The sequence below is a fragment of the Gracilinanus agilis genome, chromosome 6 (genome assembly GCF_016433145.1).
Source record: "Gracilinanus agilis isolate LMUSP501 chromosome 6, AgileGrace, whole genome shotgun sequence".
Classification (NCBI taxonomy): domain Eukaryota; kingdom Metazoa; phylum Chordata; class Mammalia; order Didelphimorphia; family Didelphidae; genus Gracilinanus; species Gracilinanus agilis.
Window position 1 is genome coordinate 119015865 of NC_058135.1, and position 22661 is coordinate 119038525.

General features: G+C 36.4%; 1 protein-coding gene across 2 annotated transcripts in view; it reads right to left on the bottom strand.

Annotated features, from left to right (window-relative positions):
- The window catches only part of ARFIP1 (ADP ribosylation factor interacting protein 1), a 148225-nt gene that overhangs the window by 33212 nt on the left and 92352 nt on the right, over positions 1-22661 (bottom strand). For both annotated transcript variants that reach the window (XM_044682420.1, XM_044682421.1), the window contains one exon: positions 9655-9829. In XM_044682420.1, the coding sequence (XP_044538355.1) occupies positions 9655-9829 (175 nt within the window). The remainder of the gene's footprint in view (positions 1-9654; positions 9830-22661) is intronic.

Genomic DNA, 22661 nt, shown 5'->3' on the forward strand with positions numbered 1-22661 from the left:
GATAAAATTTGGTGATGGAATCAAATTTGTCCCTTTTTCTGTCTTTTGATTTCTGCGTTCCCTTTCTCATGGCCAGTGAGAATTGGAGAACTGTTTGACAGATTAGTTTGTTTAACTCTTGCCTTAATAAGAGCAGAGAATCAGAGTTCTTTTAACCAATTAAATTATCTTAGAGTTTAAGACATTCAGAAATTAAGATGTTATTTTCCGAGTTTCTCAAACTCCTCTGTCTGTCTTCCCCATTCTCCCGGAATTTCTTTATTTCTAAAATGGGGTGGGGAGTTAGGCTAGATAATCTCAAAGATCTATTCTGGGGAACCTAGGAGCACTGGGCCCAGAGTTGGGGAGACTTCTCTTCCTGAGTTCAAATCTAGCCTCAGACACTTACTAGCTGTGTGACCCTGAGCAAGTCACTTTAACCCTATTTGCCTCAGTTTTCTCATCTGTAAAATGAGCTGGAAAAGTAAATAGCAAAACAGTCTAGTATTTTTGCTAAGAAAAACCCTATGAAAGGTCACGAAGAATTGGATACAACTGAAAACAAAACAACTACTGAATATATACTAAGTCTCATGGTTGAAAAAAATGCCTGAGAAACTTAGAAAGCCAACAAGGCAAGAGAGAAAACTGAGAGTGAGAACAAGGGTGAAAACCAGACATGAGTTTGCAATACAAAACAGCAAGAGGAAGCCAGTGCTGTTCTAGGCAGAATAGGGAAAGCATGGAAACATATGTTAAACCTCCTTTATAGGACACTAACAAAACTACTCCTGGAATATAGTATCTTGTTTTTGGCAGTGAAGACCTGGAAAGATCATTGAAAACTGCAGGCATTTAGCAATGGGTAACCAAAATAAAAGAAGAAAAAATATTTCTCATGAGAAGAGACAGCACAGCCAGAGATGCATTGGCTAGAGCTGACTGTTAGATTCTCAGTGTAAGCATTTACATGTCTGAAATCAACAATTGCTACAAATCTAGGCTCAAGAAAGTGATGGAGAAAATATTAAAAGCAGATCAAACTTAAAAGTGTGTTGTACACACAAGTCCCCTCCCCCACCCCAGATGGTCGTTAAACATTTGCTTGATATGCCCATGCTTGAGGTATAATACATAAAAGAGAAGTTTTAGAATATTAAGAATGGAAAGATATTTTTTTTCTTGCCATAGGGAAAATAAGATGAAATTAAAGAATTAAAAAGAGGAACATCAATAAAATGGTTAAACTGCAGAATTCTCTCAAAGCTATAGGAGAAGAAACCAGTTGTGGACCATGAAAAACTGTACTAATTTAATAGGCATTATAATGAATCTTAAAGCTGGGTGGCCCAGAATATCTTTTTTAGCACTATATTTTGAAAATAGCAAGACTGTGTGTTGTATCTCTTTAAGAAGTCACATATATTCTTGTTATATAGACTATAGTTGGAACAAATGCCAACTGTATTTTTGGAAAGGATCTGCTATTACACATTTAGTTTCCAAGGGAGATTAAGAAAACAATTCCTTGCACAGTGATTATTTGTGTGCATTTTGAGTAGAGGATTCTTCCTTTCACTATGCTGTGACCTTCTAAAGCAGCTGGCCAAAGGAAAGCCACAAGCCTTACTCTGGATCTCAAGGGAGCCATTTAAAAATACCAAAATTTCTGAATTATCTTAAAAGCTATAGTGTTTCTGTTTTTAAAAAAAGATTAATGACATCAACTAAGATATTAACTTATAAAATGAAATATATTCAATTAGTCAGGAGATAGATTTGGGCAGAGAAAGCTAATGCTTTATATGCCAGATCCAGTTACTATACTGATGAAGCATGATACAGGCTAGTTCTAAAATTCTCTGAGAAACTTAGAAAGCCAACAAGGCCAGAGAGAAAACTGGGAGTGAGAAGAGGCTGAAAATGAAACATGAGTTTGTAATATAAAACGGCCAAAGAAAACCAGTGCTATTCTAAGTAGAGTAGGGAAAACATAGAAAAATATGAGGGTGATGGGATATGTATCCATCTTTTTGTTGTTATTCAGTTGTTTGTCCTGTCTGATTCTTTGTGACCCAATATGGGGTTTTCTTAATAAAGAAACTGAAGTGGTATGCCATTTCCTTTTCCAGCTCATTTTATGGTTGAGGAAGAAGCAATTAGGTTTAAGTGACCTACCCAAGGTCCCATAGCTAATAAGTCTCTGGGGCAATTTAAATTCATGAAGAAAAGTCTACATGATTTTAAGCCCAGTGCTCTATCTACTGTGCCACCTAATTGCCCTGTACCCATATCTAGCCCAGGGAATATATGGTTCAAGGGCCATTTCTTGCCCCAAGCCACTTATGGTACTTTAACATTCCTAGATGATATAGATCTTGATTTTAAGTCACAGTGGGGAAGCTTTAGTCCTCGCTTTTAAAATCTGGCCTATCTGTCAAGTACTAAGAGATGGATACTATCTCTGAGTTGTCAAAATGCAAAAAGACTAAGTTTTTAGGAGGAATATCCCAAAAGGTCACTAAATGAAGATGTTAGTCCATGGAAACAGATCTTCTTTCTTCATAAAATGAGATAAAATATTCCTCATTGTTCAGAGCAAGAAGACAGTCTTCTTCATTGAAAAAGAGGGAAAGGAGATTCCAATTCAATAAAAACATGGGCTAAATGCTTGCTTTATGTGAAATCCTATTAGGAGCTGGAGGGCATACAAAATCCTGTTCTAGAGAATTTGAGAATGTCTTTGTTTAAACTTTAAGTAGGGGTTTTTAATTCCTTCTTTTTTAAACCCATACCTTCCATCTTGGAATCAATACCATGTATTGGTTCCAAGGCAGAAGAGCAGTAAGGGCTAGGTAACAGGGGTTAAGTGACTGGCCCAGGGTCACAAAGCAAAGAAGTGTCTGAGACCAGATTTGAACCCAGGACCCTAGGCCTGGCTCTCCATCTCTAGGCCTGGCTCTCAATCCACTGAGTTACCCAGCTGCCCCCTTTTAATTCTATTTAAAAAATAACAAATGCTATTAATGTTTAAGAACAAAACAAAATTTAGATAGTTTAATGTTTTTAAAGAGTAGTATTAATAAATGAATTAATATTTTCCCATTACAGTTTTGGTCAGGATGGCCATTGTATTTGTATTTTGTATATTCTTTTTAAAAATTGTCATTTTACTTTTATTCTGAATTTAACAAATGCCAAATAAAATGGATGTTTCTTTCTCTCTCTCCATATATGTGTGTGTGTGTGTGTGTGTGTGTGTGTGTGTGCTAGAAGAAAGTTGTATGTGAAACTCTGAATCTCCATCATGCAAAGTTTGCTTTCCTTTTAATAATACAATACACTAGACATGTAACTTTTTTTTTTTTTTTAATTTTTACTTTAGGATTGATACTAAGTTTTGGTTCTAAAGCAGAAGAGTATTAAGGGCTTGGCATTTGGGGTGAAGTGACACAGTTAGGAAGTATTTAGGGTCACATCTGAATCCAGGACCTCCCATCTCCAAGCCTGATTTTCCAACCACGGAGCCACCTAGCTGCTCCCAACAGTAATTTATAAAGCTGTCCCACTTATGAATAATTTTTCTGGAGTTCTTTCTGCCTTCTTTTTCTTTTTTTCTATTGCTGGGAGTAGAGTTAAGAAACTAGTCCCTAAGTATCCCCCAGTCATGGAAAATAAATAAAATCCTTCAAACAAATATGCACAGGCAAACAAAACAAATTACCACCCTGGTCATGTCTGTACTCCCTTCATTAGTGATACATATGCTTAAAACAAATTAGTCTTTCATTTCCTTCTTCTCATATACAGTTTAGTTATTTTATGTACTATATCTTTCTACCTGTCCTTATGAATGGGCTGCTTACATTCTTTCCCTCTCAAACTCTCTATCTCCATTTCCCTTTTGCCTTGACTTGCTTCTTTAGATAGCTATTACACAAAACTGAAATATATAAAGATAGCTTTCTGATGAGTTTTATGTATTCTTACTATTTTAAAAAGTGGATGAAATTATTTTTAATATTTAAAAATAATTTAAAAGTGCCTCCTAGAACATTTTTACAATAAAACTCTCTGACAAAGGCTTAATCTCCCCAATACATAAGGAACTAGGCCAATTGTACAAAAAAAAAATCAAGCCATTCCCCAGTCAATGGGCAAGGGACATGAAAAGGCAATTTTCAGATAAAAAAATCAAAACTATCAATAAGCACATGAAAAAGTGTTCTAAATCTCTTATAAGTAGAGAAATGCAAATCAAAATAACTCTGAGGTACTACCTCACACCTAGCAGATTGGCCGATATGACAGCAAAGGAAAATAATAAATGTTGGAGGGGATGTGGCAAAATTGGGACACTAATGCATTGCTGGTGGAGTTGTGAATTGATCCAACCATTTTGGAAGGCAATTTGGAATTATGTCCAAAGGGCTTTAAAAGAATGCATACCTTTTGATCCAGCCATACCACTGCTGGGTTTATATCCCAAAGAGGTAATAAGGAAAAATACTCGTAGGAAAATATTCATAGCCTCACTCTTTGTGGTGGCAAAAAACTGGAAAACGAGGGGGTGTCCATTGATTGGGGAATGGCTGAATAAATTGTGTATCTGATGGTCATGGAATACTATTGTGCTCAAAGGAATAACAAACTGGAGGAATTCCAAGTGAACTGTAATGACCTCCAGGAAGTGATGCAGAGTGAAAGGAGCAGAACCAGGAGAACATTGTACATAGAGACGGATACACTGCGGTACAATCGAATGTAATGGACTCCTCTACTAGCAGCAATGCAATGACCTAGGACAATCCAGAGGAACTTATGAGAAAGAATGCCATCCACATGCAGAGAAAGAACCATGGGAGCAGAAATGCAGAAGAAAAACATGATTGATCATGTAGTTCAATGAGGATATGATTGGGGTTTTGATGTTAAAGGATCACTACTGCAAATATGAATAACATGGAAATAGATTTTGAATAATGATAGATGTATAACCCAGTGGAATTGCTTGTCAGCTCTGAGAGCAGGGAAGGAAGGGGAGGGGAGATTCATGAATCATGTAACCATGGAAAAATATTCTAAATAAAATGAAAAAAAAGTGCCTCTTATTTGCATTCTCTTGATCCAAGGTTGCTTTATGCTCAACCAGAAATCCAAAAGGTAAGAAAATTCTAAGCATAAATACCATTATTGCTTATAAGTCACAATGTACATAAATTGTTTCACAAAGCTCTAAGCATTTCAAGTAATGAGAAATTCTAAAATAGCTTTGAGTTAAAGAAAAGGTTAAATTATGTTTGATATTCACTGTTAAAATCCTACTCTGATGCCTCATTGTAGTATAATGGCGACTTTGGATTCTCAAAGGCTAAATTAGCAGAATACAACAAGCAGATCCCGACAAGCTGGAAAGGTCTGGAGTATAGATTTAGTGAGATATAGCCTATGTCTGTTGTCCAATGACCCGCCTAAGTGTGGACAGGCAGGAAGTTGATAATATTTTATTTTTCCTCAATTATATGTAACATTTGTTTTGTTTTTTTAAATTTTGAGTTCAGAATTCTCTCCTGCCCTCCTTTCCCCACCCCTCTCACTGAGACAGTCTGTAATCTCATGTAGATTTTCCATGTGCAATAATATAAAACATCTTTTCATGTTAATCCTAGACAGGTAGGAGGTTGGAGAGAGTAAAAGGTGGGTGGCTAGCTGTTGATCTTTTTAGAGGATATAATACCCAAACCTATGGCATCATAAATATTTTATAATTGTCTCTGTTCAGTAAGCCTGGTTTAGTAACACAGAAAAAAGAATTACAATTTAGAAAAACCCACCAAGATTAAAATAAAACAGCACGAGATCTAAGTTATTTGGGAAAGTTCTAGATCATATAAACTCTTAAAAATTTCTTGTGACTTGTCCCTTTGGTAGTCTGCTTATCTCTTCTCCAAATAATGTTCTTAAATAGATGGAATTCAGAGGATTGTGAAGGAAACCAATCACACTGAGTTATCAAAACAATAAAAACCAATCACCTGGACCTTAGGCTGAGAAACCCTGCTCTGGAAAAGTGGAGAATCATTATCCTTGTCTTGTACCAGATCTTGCTCCTTTTTTTGACCTCTACATTGTTAAATACAGCTATAATTTAAAGAAACAACAAAAAAAACCTCACAGTTGCTACAGTTTAAATTACTGAGAGACAAAATAGAGATTATAGTCAATTCTTACTTTGGCAAAAGGCTCTATGTTTGCTAAAAGTTATAGAAGATAAAACAGTAAAAGTTGCTCAATCTGACTATAAAAAACCAAATAAACTAAACAAAGACTCTGAATCTTCATTCTAATTACAGCTGCTGCTTAAAACAACACAAAATAATCATACCTATTTGTAATTTTTAAAATTATTCTTTGCAACGCCCTCCTCTGAACATTTCTTTATAATTTTTCTTGAAGAACAATTAATTTGAAAATATCTTTGGAAATTCAAAAAGAAAGAATTCTTTTCTACTGACTTCAAGCTCCATTTTCAATTTCTGCTTGCAAATGGGTCCTGTTTTCTTTCATATCAGGTTTTAAATAGCCAAAACCAAATCCATTCTCTCCTCCATAAAATCAGCCCTGTGTTCTTGATTTCTGCCAGCAATGATTTATAACTTATATAACTTATGTTTTGCTTAAAAGTTTGTAAACATCTTTCCTCGCAACAGCCATGTAAAGTAGGTAGTTTAAGTACTATTTTGCAGAGCTCTGTTTTGCAGATGAGGAAACTGAAGCTGTCAAAACTATGATTCTGCCCATGCTTGTAAAACTAGTATAAACACTGAAGGAAGGACTTGAACTCAGCTATCTGGACTGTGAGTCTAGCAGCCTATCCTGCTATGCTACCATGGTACCATCATTCTCTGACACTTAGGCTAGTTTGGGACAGCTTTCTCTGCATTGTCTGCTACCATTTCTCAATCCAATCAGTCATCCAGGGCTATCAGTTTTCTTCTTTGCAGCCTTTCTCACGTCTTTCCTCCTCTCCACTCCTATTGTTACACATAGTTCAAGACTTTATCACTTCATACTTGGTTTTGCAGCTTCTTGGGGCTCAGTTTCTCCTCCCAATTCCCTCTGTACATCATCACTAAATTAATCTTCCAAAAACACCATTCTTTTCAAATCACCTCTGGCTCACAAACTATCAAAAGTTCCTCACTCAAAGCTCTTTAGGTTGGCATTTGTTGCTCTCTTCAAATGATTTTTAGGCCCCTATTTCCTACTACCTCACAACATAAGCCCCTTACTCTGGCCAGGCTAGTTTGCTGGTCATTTCTTTGTAAAGGCTTTGCTCTTCTTGTCCACAGCTTTGGCTGTATATATCTTGTTACTCTGAATACTGTCCCATCTCCCAATTCAAATTCTACCCATCCTTTAAGGTTCTGGTTAAGTTCTTAGTGCTCCATGAATCCTTTAATCAGCTTAGTTCAGAGACACATCTCTTTCCTCTACTCCTGTCACCTTCGCATTTATTGGATGTATTGCATTGTTCATTAGTATTAAATTGTATTGGAAGCTTGAGAGACCACATCTCCTATTTCTTTGGATCCCTCACATTGCAAACATAGGGTCTTGCAAAGAGAAGATGCTCTAAATTAATAAATAAGTGTTAAACTGACTAAAAGGGACACATTGAATAAGGCCACTGAAATGAAGAGAATTATAGCTCTTTTCAATTTGATAGAATACTAAAGGTTAATGAAATATGCTCACAGACCATATCCCAGTTCTTCACTCTTAAAAGTTGTAAGTACAGTTATTCTCCAGGCAGAGCAGTACTATTTCAATTCACAAGACGGGGGTTAACAAGAAGTCATTTTCCCAGTCCTGTCCAAGCCACAAATGTTGGTTTTATGCTATTTGGGCAAAAGAGTATCTTTACCTTGGCATTAATACTACAGAATCTCCAAACCCCAAAGAAGGAATCATGTGAGTAATGTGACCAGAAATAGGAAGTTACACTATGTACACATTTCTTAGGAGGCTGAGATATTGTTTTATATTGTTCAAACTAAGGTTCTTGCAGGCTCTATAGAAAGCACATACCTTTATGGATGTCATCATTTCTACCAATTTGAAGATTTCTTATAAAGAAATGTGACTAACTTATGAAATGTGGCCAGCAAAGCAACCAGCTCCTAAAAGTTGATTGGAGTGATAAAAGTGACAACTAGGAAAGCTCAACTTGCCTAACTTTTGTACTCATCCCATTAAGTGACACAGGACTCAAGGGATAGCTTAAAAGGACAGTTTTTATCTATCACATGAGATTAATTTCTACCTTTTCAAAAATTTTTATGGAAATAAGCCCACAGGCCTGTAAAATAATAATATATTAAATACTACTACATATCCTCTAACTGAATTAGTATCTGGTACTCAGTCTAATATAAATTGTACCAAACAAATCAAATGGCAGAAAGAGAGCCCCAAGTGTTTCAGATGTTCTTCACATATAAAATTCCATCTTCTGTTTCCCTCCTAATCTTTACCTTTGCGAATCCTAAATTTTCTTCAAAGCTTCATCTCACTCCCTCCAAATCACCTTGTACTTACTTTGTATACTTACACTACCGTTTCCCTTGATACTCCCTGCCTTGAGGGGCAGGATTTGTTTTATTTTATTTTTCTGTCTTTTACTAATTAATATATTTATTTCATTTATTTGTTTGTTTGTTCATATATTTATTTTTTTCTTTGTATTCTCAATGCTAATACAGAGCCTGGCACCCAGGTGATGCTTAATAAATGTCTTGCAAAACCTTTTTTCCCACTTACATGTAAAAACTATTTTTTGTGTTGGCTTTCTAACAGTTTGAGTTCTACCTTCTCTACCCAAGATGGGAAGCAATTTGCTATTAGTTATACATGTGCTATCATACAAAACAAATTTTCATATTCATCATGCCATGGAAGAAGACATATTTAAAGAAAACACATGAAAATAAAGTAAAGAATGAACGGTCTGTTTCAATCTGCATTCAGATTCCTTCAAGTTTTTTCTTTGGAGGTAGAGAGCATTTTTTCATAAGCTCTTTGGGAATAAATGCTTTTGATTAAATGATTCAAAGAGAATTCTCCTCTGAGAATATCACTTATGAAAAACCAGAATACTCAGACTATCATGGCTTCTCTATTGTCTTCAACCTTTTTCTTAGACCTGTCTTCCCTTAAAACTTATTAGTACTATTTACTTTTATGCTGAGGACTTAAAATATTTCATGTGCTCTTTTTACTTTAAAATTAAATTTAAAAGTTTTTACTTTAAAATTTCAAAGCAGCTTACTATTGAACCAAATCCTAGGGACCACAAATAGGTTATTATGCCTTTCATCTGCTAACTGTTAAATGTGAAAAGTGTGGTGGGTCAGTGTGGGTGGCAAATGTTATAATGAAAAAGTATGTATACTTTGTTAACTTTTTATCATCTGGGGCTCAGGAACAGAATTCCTTATTGTGACTATTGTGGGAGAAAACGGATAAGAAGACTAAAAACAATCCTCAATTCTTCTACTTTGCCTTTTGAGTCTCTTTTTCCTATTTCCTCTTTAAAAAAAAATCTTTCAAACTACATTCAAGGTTCATAGAAAATAACTATAATGTACCTTAGAGAGTAAAGAATAAATTTACCTTGTTTTCTTCTAGAAACTTCAATTTGATAGATACATCATTGCGTATTTTATCATATTTTTCCTTATGTGCTTGGAATAGATGCTGTGACTGCTCAATCTTTGGCAGAGTGTTTGCATCACGTGGTCCAAGGTTCAATTCTTCTAAATCAGTACGGTATGCATCATATTCAATCCTGGCAGGAAAAGAAAATTAAGAAATGAAAATAATACTATAACACATAAATAAAACAAGTTTATCAAAGAGAGTAGATATACTGGCATGTTTACACATAAGATTTAATTTTACAAGTAATTATTTATTTGAATACAAGTTAATGCTTTTGAAAAAGCTCAGAAAAACACAGCTTCTTCCTAATATCATCCCTTCCTTTCAGACTGTGGATCAGTCAAAACTCCAAAATTTTTCTTAAATTGAAAACCAGTCCTCAGAACATAATGACAAGATCAAGGTCATGAGACTGGTCTTTATATGGGTCAGTTGGCTTTGTTCTCTTCCATAGTTATGGGCTTTATTCCCTAACCTGTCAGTTCCTCACAATACATTATTACAGGGGAAAGATTGTTTAAAAAATTTTTCATCTGCAATCCTGAAAAAACAATTTGAACTTGTAGCAAATACCATTAAAGATGTATCCTATTCCATCATGAATTCTAGAATTTTTAATAAACACAACTAATATCAGAAATACTAAACAGAAATCTGTAGATGATAAAATTGTAGCTACTCTCTTTACATATGTACCACTACAAATATCTGTATTGATCATTTATCATATTTTAGTATTTCAACCTCTTATGGAGAGACATCATCTGTTGTTGTGAATGCTTTTAAAACTAGGAAACATTCATTTTGCTGGTGTAAACAGGTCACAAAACAAAAAGTTAATATGTCGAATAAACCAATAATTGATTAAATAAATATAACTGAGTAATATGTAAATCTATAATAATAAGCAGGTATTTTATGGGTTCTTATATGAATTCATGCTCATGGGTGAATTCAGTTCAGTTCAAGTATTAAGAAGCTATGAATGTGCCATTCAGTTATGGAACATTAACTGACTACTAGAATTTAGGATAACGATTCCCTTACAATTTAAGCAGTTAAGCTGGGCTGAAGAGAAGGGACATCTCTTCTGCAGAATGGTTATATATCTGGTAATTCATTTCAGGGCTTCCTCTTCCTCTATTCTGAAGGCATTTTGTTCTCAAAGAATTTCTGAAAACCTAATTTTTCATCTAAGAGACTCAATTTGGAGAACAGAGGTAGGCATCTCATTTAGCTTCTTTTGGACAGTGTTGGATTATAGCATAGTACAACCAGTAACTGGAGTGGGTACTACTAAATAGCTGAGTCATGTAAAAAATGACCATTCATGGAGCAGCAAGGTGGTTCAGTGAGCATGAAGTGTAAAGATGGGAGGTCCTGGGTTCAAATCTGACCGCAGACACTTCCTAGCTGTATGACCCTGGGGAAGTCATTTAACTTCCACTGCCTAGCCCTTACTACTCTTCTGCCTTGGAAACAATGCACCATATTGATTCTTAGATGAAAGGTAAGTGTTGTTTTTTTTTAAGTTGTGAAAAGGTGAGACTTCTGAAGGATTCATATTTTGAATAACAAGATCTATAGTTATTTTCTGATATGGATTAGTGATTTAATTATCAACTTAAAAGGGCATGTCTACCTAGTTATCTCATCAAAATAGGTCTACTCTCTAAGATTTGGTCTAGACTTCCTGGTTAAGATGGTGGCAGAGTAAAAAGCAGGTACTTAACCTCTCCTAACCGAAACATATAGGACTCCTCAAGAAGACATAAAAACAAATCCAGAGGAACGAAACCCACAACAGGGCACAACATTGGATGTATGTGGAATTGGGGCATTTCCATGCCAGAATGGGGTGAAATAGCTCTCACTAAAACGTGAGCTGAGCAACCCCCTCCCCTACCCTATACCACCAACAATGCCAAAGCCAGCGCACAAGAGTTAGAGCAAGTTTGAGGGACGCATTAAGTCCTTGGCAGCTACCTGGGGTCACCAGGGCCTGCTCCTGAGAGTAGCAAGACTTAAGACCCCAAGAGACTAAAGATCGCTCGGACTCTGAACATAGACCCTGAGCGTAGGCACGAGTGTGGGCATGGACACAAGCACAGACACAGATCCTGAGCATAGGTGAGGACTTGGATCCTCAGCACAGATGTGAACCTTGAGTGGGGACCCAGTGCAGAGGGGTGCACGACTGTGGAAGCAGTGCCCTGAGACTGTTAAAGGAGCCTCGGGCAGAGAAACAAGCAAGGGGACCACCAGGAGGCTTGACCCTGAGAACAATGAGACCTGAGACCTCGGGAGCCTAAAGAGCGCAGACAGACCCTGAGTGTGAGTATAAACCTGAGAGGGCGCAGGGCTAACAATGGCAAGCCAGAGACAAGAACCCCAAAAGAGAAAGATCATGAAGAAGAAATCTGTAACACTTGATAACTTTTACACAGATAAAATCCAGACAACAGAGCAAACAACAGAGAAAAACAAACAAGTAATCATATCCAAACTTTTCCAAAATAATGAAAACTGGCCACAAGCTATTGAAGAGTTCAAATCTGAGATGATGAGAAAGATGGAAAAGATTTGGCGAGAGAAGTGGGAAATAGCTCAAAAGGAAACTACAAGTTAGAAGACAGAAACTCCCAATTGGAGAAAGATGCCCCAAAATCAAACGAAATGGTAAGCAAATTGGAAACCAAAATCTGGCAAGAAAATGACAGTTTAAAAGGCAGAATTTCACAATTGGAAAGTGAGGCAAGTAAATTGAAGACCAGAAATGACCAGATTGAAAAGGAAAACCAAAAGATTATAGCCAAAAACCAGTCCCTAAAGGCTAGAATTGAGCAATTAGAAGCTAATGATCTCTCAAGACAGCAACAACAAATAAAACAAAGTCAAAAGACTGATAAAATAGAAGGAACCATGAAATATCTCAATGAGAAAGTGACAGACCAAGAAAACAGGTCTAGTAGAGACAATCTGAGAATCACTGGTCTTCCTGAAAAAGCAGAAATTAATAGAAATTTGGACTCCATACTAAAAGACATTATTCAGCAAAATTGCCCTGAAGTTCTACAACAAGAGGGTAATATAGACATTGAAAGGATCCATAGATCACCCTCTACAGTAGACCCTGAAAAGACAACTCCCAGGAATATAATAGCCAAATTCAAGAGCTTCCAAGTAAAAGAAAAAATTTTACAAGAAGCCAGAAAGAGACAATTCAGATATCAAGGAGCACCAATCAGTATCACATAGGATCTGGGAGCCTCCACACTACAAGACCGCAAAGCTTGGAATATGATATTCAGAAAGGCAAGAGAACTGGGTGTACAACCAAGGATCACCTACCCATCAAAACTGACTATATACTTCCAGGGGAAAGTATGGGCATTCAACAAGATAGAAGATTTCCAAGTATTTGCACAGAAAGGACCAGGACTAAATGAAAGTTTGATATCCAACCACATGAAAAGGAATAATAAACTGGAGGAATTCCATGTGAACTGGAAAGACCTCCAGGAATTGATGCAGAGCGAAAGGAGCAGAGCCAGAAGAACATTGTACACAGAGACCAATACACAGTGGTATGTAATGGACTTCTGAACTAGCAGCAATGCAATGACCCAGGACGATTCTGAGGGATTTATGGAAAAGAACGCTACGCCCATTCAGAGGAAGAACTACAGGAGTGGAAACAGAAGAAAAACAACTGCTTGAACACATGGCTTGAGGTGGACATGATTGGGGATGTAGACTCGAAACTACCACATCAATGCAACTATCAACAATTTGGAAATAGGTCTTGATCAATGATACATGTTAAAACCAGTGGAAATACGCATCAGCCATAGGGGCGGGGGGAAGCTCGGGGGGTGAAGAGGAAAGTAAGAGCATGAATTATATAACCATGTTAACTATTCTAAAAAATAAATATTAATAAATGTTTAGAAAAATAGCTCTAATCTGCTGGAACGACCTTCATGAACTGATGCAGACTGAAATAAGCAGAACTAGGAGAACATTATACACAGTAACAGCAATATTGTGGAACAATCAAATGTGAGACTTTGCTACTAATAGCAATACAATGACAGTTTTGAAAGACTTATGAAAAAGAATACTATCCACTTCTAGAAAAAGAATGGTTCTAGTGGGAATGCAGATTAAAACACATAATTTTTCACTTTAGTTTATTTGGGTTTTTATTTTGAACTTTTAGTCATATGATTTCTCTTACAAAAATGAACAATATGGAAATGTTTTGCATAATAATACATGTATAACCCAGATCAAACTGCTTGACAGTTCCAAAAAGAGGAGGAAGATAATTTGAATCATATAACCAGAAAACCTATGTGGAAATTTCTTATTACATGTAATTGGTAAAATAAAATACCTTTATAAAAAAAATTCTACGCCACCCATTATGTTAATCCTTTTCCGTGAGGACAAGACAGCACAGGTGGTATAGATACTATATTCAGCTAATGCAATTCCATAGATTAATTTGAGAACCCTTTTATCTAAAGAAGAAATGGCCAGGATATAAACTAAGGTTATGGCCACAGAAGAGAAAGGGGGAGAAGGAAAGGATAGACATAAGAAATGTTATGATGGAAGAAACATGATTAAGGTGATAAAGAAAAAAGAAGAGTCACAAACTGAAGAATATTGACAGTGCCAGAAAAAAGGTAACAATTACTCAGATGATATAAGAAGTTAAATAAGCAACACTTTTTTTTTTAAACCCTTAACTTCTGTGTATTGGCTTCTAGGTGGAAGAGTGGTAAGGGTGGGCAATGGGGGTCAAGTGACTTGCCCAGGGTCACACAGCTGGGAAGTGTCTGAGGCCGAATTTGAACCTAGGACTTCCCGTCTCTAGGCCTGACTCTCAATCCACTGAGCAACCCAGCTGCCCCATAAGCAACACTTCTAAATAAATTTTCTTCTAACTGTTCTGCTTATGGACACTCTGATTAACATTTATATGACATCCATTTGATTGAGCTAAGATTGAAGCAAGCATCATTTCTGTATGGCTGGTGAATGGACTTTAATATTTATCATGCCAATATTACGGAATTTTTGAAACTGCACTAGACTGCAATCTGGACTCTTCTATCATGGTCCAGAAAATGCATTATCCAGAAGATCATACTTCAGTCTTAGAATTCATACCTGAAGCCCTCCCTCGGGTTAGATGGCTCCTCCCAGAATGTCCATTTCAGGAAGCCTCAAGTCAGTTATTTCCTCATTTTTTACCTGAATATAATCTGGATATCTCCATCATATTCCCATGCTAGGCACCTTCTCCCTTTCCCTTCCCTCTTCAGCTTCCCTTTATGTACTATCATTCCTTGTTAGAATGTAAGCTCTTCAGGGCAGAGATTTTCTTTTTAACTTGTATCTATATTCCCAATGCTTAGCACCAGTGCCAGACACAGAGTAAGTTAAATCTCTGTTGATTGGATGAACATACAGGACACTTTGGGAAATTTGATTTTGAGGAAATAGCACATTTTAAATAGAATTATTGCCATGTCAACAGGGAAATTTATAAAAAAAATGTGATAAAAATGATCCTTTTGCAACATATTCTATATGTACTTTAAAAAGCTGATCATCTGCTATTTATGTACATTTCTATAAAAGAAAATGAAAATACTTTAAAAAAGGGGGAAAAGCTCCCCAAACCCTCATTCTTACTTTCATCTTCCTATGACGTAAGGAAAGGATAATGTTAATGATGGGATCACAAAGGTATTAGTGGAGGAATACTGATATTAAAATACTGTTATAGGGTGGAGCCTAAGATAATTTGCTAAAGGTAATTTAGTTTTTCTTATTATTATTCAATTATGGACCTGGGTCACATGCCAGCCACAATGTCTGTTTAAGAATCATGAAACAATAGTCTCATGAATTAAAGCTTCAAATTACCCATGGGAAGTGAGAAGACACTACACTGCAATATAGTAGCAACTGAGAAGAAGTAACTTAAAGGACATCATAATCAGAGGGTTACATAATTGGAAATGAGGTAGGTCGATCGTGTAGCAAAAAGAAGAGATATAGTCCATAAGCTCCATGGGTATCCTTGCAAGGCTGACAAATCTGAGGAATACCTGTAGGTAATCCTCTTCTTGGAGAACTTATAGAATATGGACAAGAATTTCATAGGATAAAGTTTGAATGGGTTGCAGTCTGCATCACCAGAGGGAATATCAACGCCAACAATATCAGAGTAACTGAAGGAGGGTCAGAGGTTTTTGTGTCTTCATAAATATTAATGGGAGTATATTTCTTCTGATTCATCTATACATTCCACCCTTAAGAGGACTGAGGAATCCTTGGAAATTATGACTCTCTATAGACCTTTCATAGGTATTATAAAGGCAGAATGGGTTAAGGTAACCTTTTAGAATGTTGGAAGCTGGCTTGATTGACATGGACCATGGGTTGGAAGAGAGCAAGGCATTGTGGGAAGGAAGGACCTGAACTGAGGGCTTTTTGATCTGGGTTCTTGGGGTGAGAAGACAGATAGCTCGCCCGGTGACCAATCAAAAGCCAGCCCAAAGGGTTTCTTTGGACAACCATTACCCCAAAGACTGTTCCTGTCAGCTTCTACAATCAACTTAAAAAGACTGAGGTGTTGATATTCTTGAGGAGTCTGGGACTCTGAGAACCCGAAGACTCTTACCTCATACTTGCCTTACAGAAGGACCCTACCATATTTCCAATAGTATAGATTATAAATAGAATAGAAATTAGGGGAAGGGAAGGTGAAACTCTGGTTTCAGCCATTTGGCTGGCCAGGAGGAAGGACCTTGTGGGATTTAGATTTTAGGCCTTCCTTATTATCTCCATCCTCTCCCCACCTTCAATTACCTTGATCTATTATAAATAAAATCAATTCATAGTCAGATAAAGGGAGATTATTTCAGGGGACAAAGGATTTGAGAGTTTGCTGCTCAGGTTGGACTCTATTTCTGAGCAGGACCCACTGCGGTGCTGTTTTACCCAAGGGGGAGGCTTTTGACTAGAAGAGGGTCTGGGTTCAACCAGCAAGGGTTACCACTAACATTACCCACTAGGAAAGCCCTTCCTCAAGCTATCTGTGCTGGCTCATTCTCTGATAAGCCATTTTTACAGAGAAATTCCCTCCTTGTCCTAGTAATATTGATATATGAAGAGAGGGAGCTGACAGACATTCACACATAAGTGTCTTTTCTCTTTCTCATCAAATACTCTCAGGAATATATAATTTATTACAGTATCTTACCAGTTAGACATCACTGATGACTAAGATCATATTTAGCCCTAGAGAGAGTGCATCTTGCTGTCAGAACCTCATACTAATTACTGAAAACAATGAATCTTGATCAGTGATCCCAAGAATTTGATTGAATCCACACTATCAAAAGTTGTAATTATGCAAAATATGATAATAGATTCTAGCCCAAAGGAAGTATGTAGTACAAATCAGAATTCAAATAATGGATCCCTTTACCAGATTCATTATACTACTTATTTGCACCAACCAGTATCTAGACTGGGAAGTAAGGAAAGTGAGGATCTGCAAGTACCTATTTGATTTCACTTATGTTATTAAGGTACTTTACACATAACTATAATCATTGTGTAATTCTTCCCCACAATAGCCATTTTTTATTTAAACCTAACCATGTTACTCTCTTGCTCAGGAAGCTCAGTGTCTCCCTATTACCTCTAGGAAAAATACAAATGATGCTGGCATTGAAAATCTTTAGTAAACTCGTTCTTATCTTTTCTCCAGACTTCCTCATGCAGTCTATCAGCCATCTGGCTTCCTCACTGTTTCTCATATACAACGCTATATTTCCCATACGTACCTATGCCCTTGCATAATGTAGTTTCTTAGGCCTAGAATGCTCTCTAAATTTTTCTCCTCTTAGAATCCTTTTCTCTTTTTGACACTCACTTCCTGAGCTAACTTCACAAGGCTCTTATTTATCCTCTCCAGATGTCCTCTCCACCCTGAAATTACTGTTATTTTCCAAGATATATTTGCTATTTACTTAGATGTATATGCTGTTTTCCCTCAGCCACACTCAAGGGGAAAGGACTGTGTAGCTTTAGTCTTTTTATTCCCAACAATTAGCACAGTTCCTAGCATAGTTGGAACTTAATGAATGCTTGAAAAATTCATCTGAATTAAAGTAACAAATTTGGAAGAAAAAAAAAGGAGGGGGAATTGAAAGAGAAGGATGTAGAGGAGGGTGCTTCCTCGCCATCTGTGGGGTGATCTGTGCAACACCAGAGCTAGCCTGAGGCTTCAGATTCCATTGGAACGTCAAATACTGGGCCTGGGACTTTCTAGAGCAGAGGTGGCAATAACAACAGGGGTTGTCATCATTACTTTCCTACCTAGCTGTATGGAAAAAATCTAGCAATATAGTAACAATCATATTCTCTAATGTGACAAATATCTTTGCATAGAAGTCATAAGAACTGTAGCTTCTCCAGAACAAAATTGGATATACAATTTTAACTGATCAATGACTAAGACAAATTTTTCTTAAAAATGGAATTTTGCATAACTCACAGGTTCATTCCTTTCTCATGACTATAACAGGCTGCTAAGCAATAAGGATTATTGTAAATGCTTTTATAAAAATCCTTCTAAAATATGTTAAAAAATCCCCTGACTTGTTAGACAACAGTGAATATAATTTAATTTTATCTTCATGAATCCTGGGCCTCATCAGGAGCAGTAGTCATTATATTGTCTTGTAGTTATGGATGAAGATGGAAATGGTGACAGAAATGAATGAGTATTGACCTCAGGAGATACCCTGAAACTTTTTTTCTTGGAAAAAACAATCCCTGGTGTCAGTTTGCATTTTGAGCATCTGCCTCCTTCCCATGAAGGTAGAGTGAAGGACAGGATGTGCAGCTGCATGACCTTTGGGGCAGTAAAACACAGCTACATCTCTGAACAATTAATTACTGAATCAAAGATCAAAGCAGCCTTCTCCCAAGAGGTTTTCTTGATTTTCAGAAAATCTTGTCCTCCACGGTTTTAAGTGCCCTTTGGCTGGTCGGCAACATTCAAAACACTATGATTTCTGCATCAGTAATGCAACATATCACATCAACCTTCTTGTCAGTTTTAATCCACTCCTCTCTCTCACTTGCAATACAGATGTAATGGGAATTCTTTACCCCTTCAAGAATTCATACTACTGGATTTTGGGAGGTATCATGCCAAAGTCAACAATTTAAAATTGACATCATTACTGAAGGATAATTCTATAACAGAGCATAATGGGCTGCAGTTTTCTCCAATACTGCTTGGCTGTTTCTGTGGGCCTCAGTCATTGGCTCTGCTTTTCAGGACCATGGCTTCTAAATTCCATCTCTTCTTCTGCTATCTATTACCTTCCTTTTGGGATTGAATACTTTCTCTCTGTTCTCTTTCCTTTTCTTGCCTCATCTCTGCTTTGACACTGGCAGGGGTTGCAGTTTTTTATTTTGTGTTATCGCCAACTAAAGGAACAATCCTTTGGGTTGATAAACTTCTTAATCTTCATGTCTTTGCTCTGTGAACCAAGGAGTTGAATTTATGGTAGCTTCAATATAAAAAAAATTATATTAACATTTACATATGAGGAATGATATGATTGAAATCTATATTAGACCGCTGGAAGTTTTAAATCTTGCACTTTCTGAACCACATATTTATGACATGAATAACTACTCTCCAAATATTTTAATGCAGATGAAAATATTAATGTAGGCTCTAAAGCTGCTGGTAATGCTAATGAGGAAAATAAAGAAAATTTTACAAAAAGTAAACACAAACTCACAAAGTAGAGGTGTCTGGAGCCAGGCAACATAGGAGTATGTATGTGTGTGTCGATATATACATATACATATGTATATATAAAATAGATAGTAATATCTATCTATTCTATCAACAGCCTCCAAAGGACACCACTGTGTCATAAAACCAACATTTTTATTCACAGTAACAAACTCGAGTCAAAGACAAAAAAACTAAATTACCTCATTGCAAAGTAGAAAGAATGCCATACATTTTAGAAAGTTTCCCATCGAAAATGGGAATATAGAAAGTTCTGGTATCTAAAGGTTAAGTTTGTTACCTGGACATCTCAGTGATGTGATCTAAAGAATGGTGTTCAACTTTATACTTTCTTATTGAATATACTCAATGTTTAATTATACAAAATTTGTGGGATAATGATAAATAATCCATGACAATGTTTTTAGCTTCATGTGGAATCATTCTCATAAAAAAGCTGGCATTTATATAGGATCACAGATCTAGAGCAGGAAGGGACTTTATAGATCCTTTGGTCTAATCACCCTATTTTATAGATTAAGAAATTGAGTCCTTATGAAGTTAGATGACTTATCCAAAGTTGCACATGAGATCAGCACAGAAATGGGGAATGAACTCAGGCTTTCTGATTCCAGAGCTATGTGATTCTTTTCACTGTACTCTGTCAATACAGCACTTGAATATTTGCAAATGACTCGATATACATAAATCCAAATGAGAATAAATGCATATGATAATGTTGGGAATTTACAATGCTTCAAACACAAGAAACACTGAAAACATTCTAGCCTTCATATGCTTGGCTCTCCTTTCCCATTCTGCTCTGGGAATAGGCTGTATCTCTTGTTAGACTACTGAAAAGGATGACTATTTATGTCAAACTGGTTTATCAAATAGAACAAACGACAATGTCAATGCCAATGAACTTGAAAGCAAAATTTGTCTTAAGATAATTGAGTTACAGGGACAACTGGTTGGCTCACTGGACTAAGAGCCAGGCCTAGAGATGGGAGGTCCTAGGTTCAAATTTGGCCTCAGATATTTCCCTAGCTGTGTGACCCTGGGCAAGTCACTAAACCTCTATTGTCTAGCCTTTACTGCTCTTCTCCCTTAGAACCAATACAAAGAATTGATTCTAAGATGGAAGTTAAGGGTTTAAAAAAAAATAACTGAGTTACAAAAAGCCACTGATTAATGCCAAGCAATATGACAAAAGAAAATGCATCTAAGATCATCACTCCAATTCAAAACCAGGTACACAGATGTTTCTGAATTACCTAGGATGATAATAATTCTAGTATACCTAAATTTATCATGCTGAAGTTAGATATCTTGAATATTCCATCTAGAGATTACCAGCAGCATCAACAAGGAAAATTTTTCAATGCCACCATACTGAAGGGTCAACTGTGCTAAAAAACACTATAAGGACACAGACTTGGGCAAAGAGAAACTTTATGGGAAGATTAGAACAATTACAATGTAAAATAATCCATGATAAATGCCCAAGAAAGATGTAAACAAAGAGCTATGACAAATGTGGGAAGGAAGCTTCTAATTGATAAAGGCCATCAAGATATCTCAGAAGAGGTAAGCTTTCAACATATGATGGAAGAAGGGAATAGGAAGGTATTCCAGACAGAAGTATGGAGGTTCTGGAAGCAAGGGCAAATGTGTGGGGGATAGTGAATCCTATAATTTGACTGAAATATAGAAATCCTCTTAGGGTTTTTAAAAACCAGAAGGGTACATTATAAGCTTGCAAAGGGACACAGTTTTACTACATGATTGCTAATGTAAATTCAGGCCATTTAGTAAAGGATGAAAAGTTAATGCTTTTTGATGGCTTGTCTAAAACGAGTTGGTACTTCTCAAGCCAATTTCCAGAGGACAGGTGTCCACATATGAAAACCTTTAATACAAATGGCCCTTTTGTTGGTAGCTGCTGTTGAGCAATAAAAAAGTGCTGAATGGGCTCTTATTAAGACTAGCTATACACTAAGCACCAGAGGGCTGGAAAATAATCTTACACAATGAAGAATAGTCAGAACTAAAAGGCCACCTGAGCATTTACCCAAATTGCCACTTGCTGTCCTGATCAAACAGATGACCCTTGCCCTAAAAGCCAACAAACTTCTGGTCTTGATGGAGAAGAAAATTCCATTACAGAAACTTTTAATTGGGGATTCTCTTTGAATCTCTTGTCCTCAAAGTTTCTACTTAATCTGCTAAAGTGCTTTGACTGTCCCTATACTACTTGTAAAAGTATTCCAGTATAGTAGATAAAAAAGTGCTATACAAGTAAAGGACACAGGCAAACTTTGCTTGAGACAAAGACGGGACAAATTTACAAAATTTAGCAAAACCAAACAAATAGCTTAAGGAACAGTGACTACGAGTGAAATACCATTTAATTCACATCTTTTCAATTAATCTACATGCTATGTACATTGAGGGAAAGATTTGTATCACTTTTTTTTTTTACCAGGGTCAAAGAATCTCTCATAAAACTTAAGTATAAAGGTTTTCTTTAACTTAGCTCAAGGTTCAGGCTCAATGGCTATTACTAATATGCTGAACCTAGACTGAGGTCATTTAGCTAAAAGACACTTTGTTTTTAAATAAGATGAACAGAAAGAAGAAAATTTCATCAATTATTAGTTAATTAGTTAATTTCCTAAACTATTTAATTTTTTAAAATGACACTCTTTCTTGGGCGAGAATCAGGTGTTAATAACCTTTCCCAGGAACATAGGTACATATATTTGGGGCCAGAGTTAAGACTAACAATGACACCAACCAACTGAAGGTAATGCAAAAAGAGACAGCAGAAGAATGCAGAATCTCCATTCACCTTGCATGTAGGGCAGCGAGTCAAAAGGTCAAACTGCTAACTGAAGGTCATATTCACCTCAGCTATCTATCTATCTATCTATCTATCTATCTATCTATCTATCTATCTATCTATCTATCTATCTATCTATCTATCTATCTATCTTTCTAGCCCTTGAGAGTCTTTATGTAGGGTCTGTACAAGACATTGCTAGAGATATGACAAAGGTAGAAATCACAATTCTTGCCCTCAAGGAATGTACAATGCAGATTTAGAAAT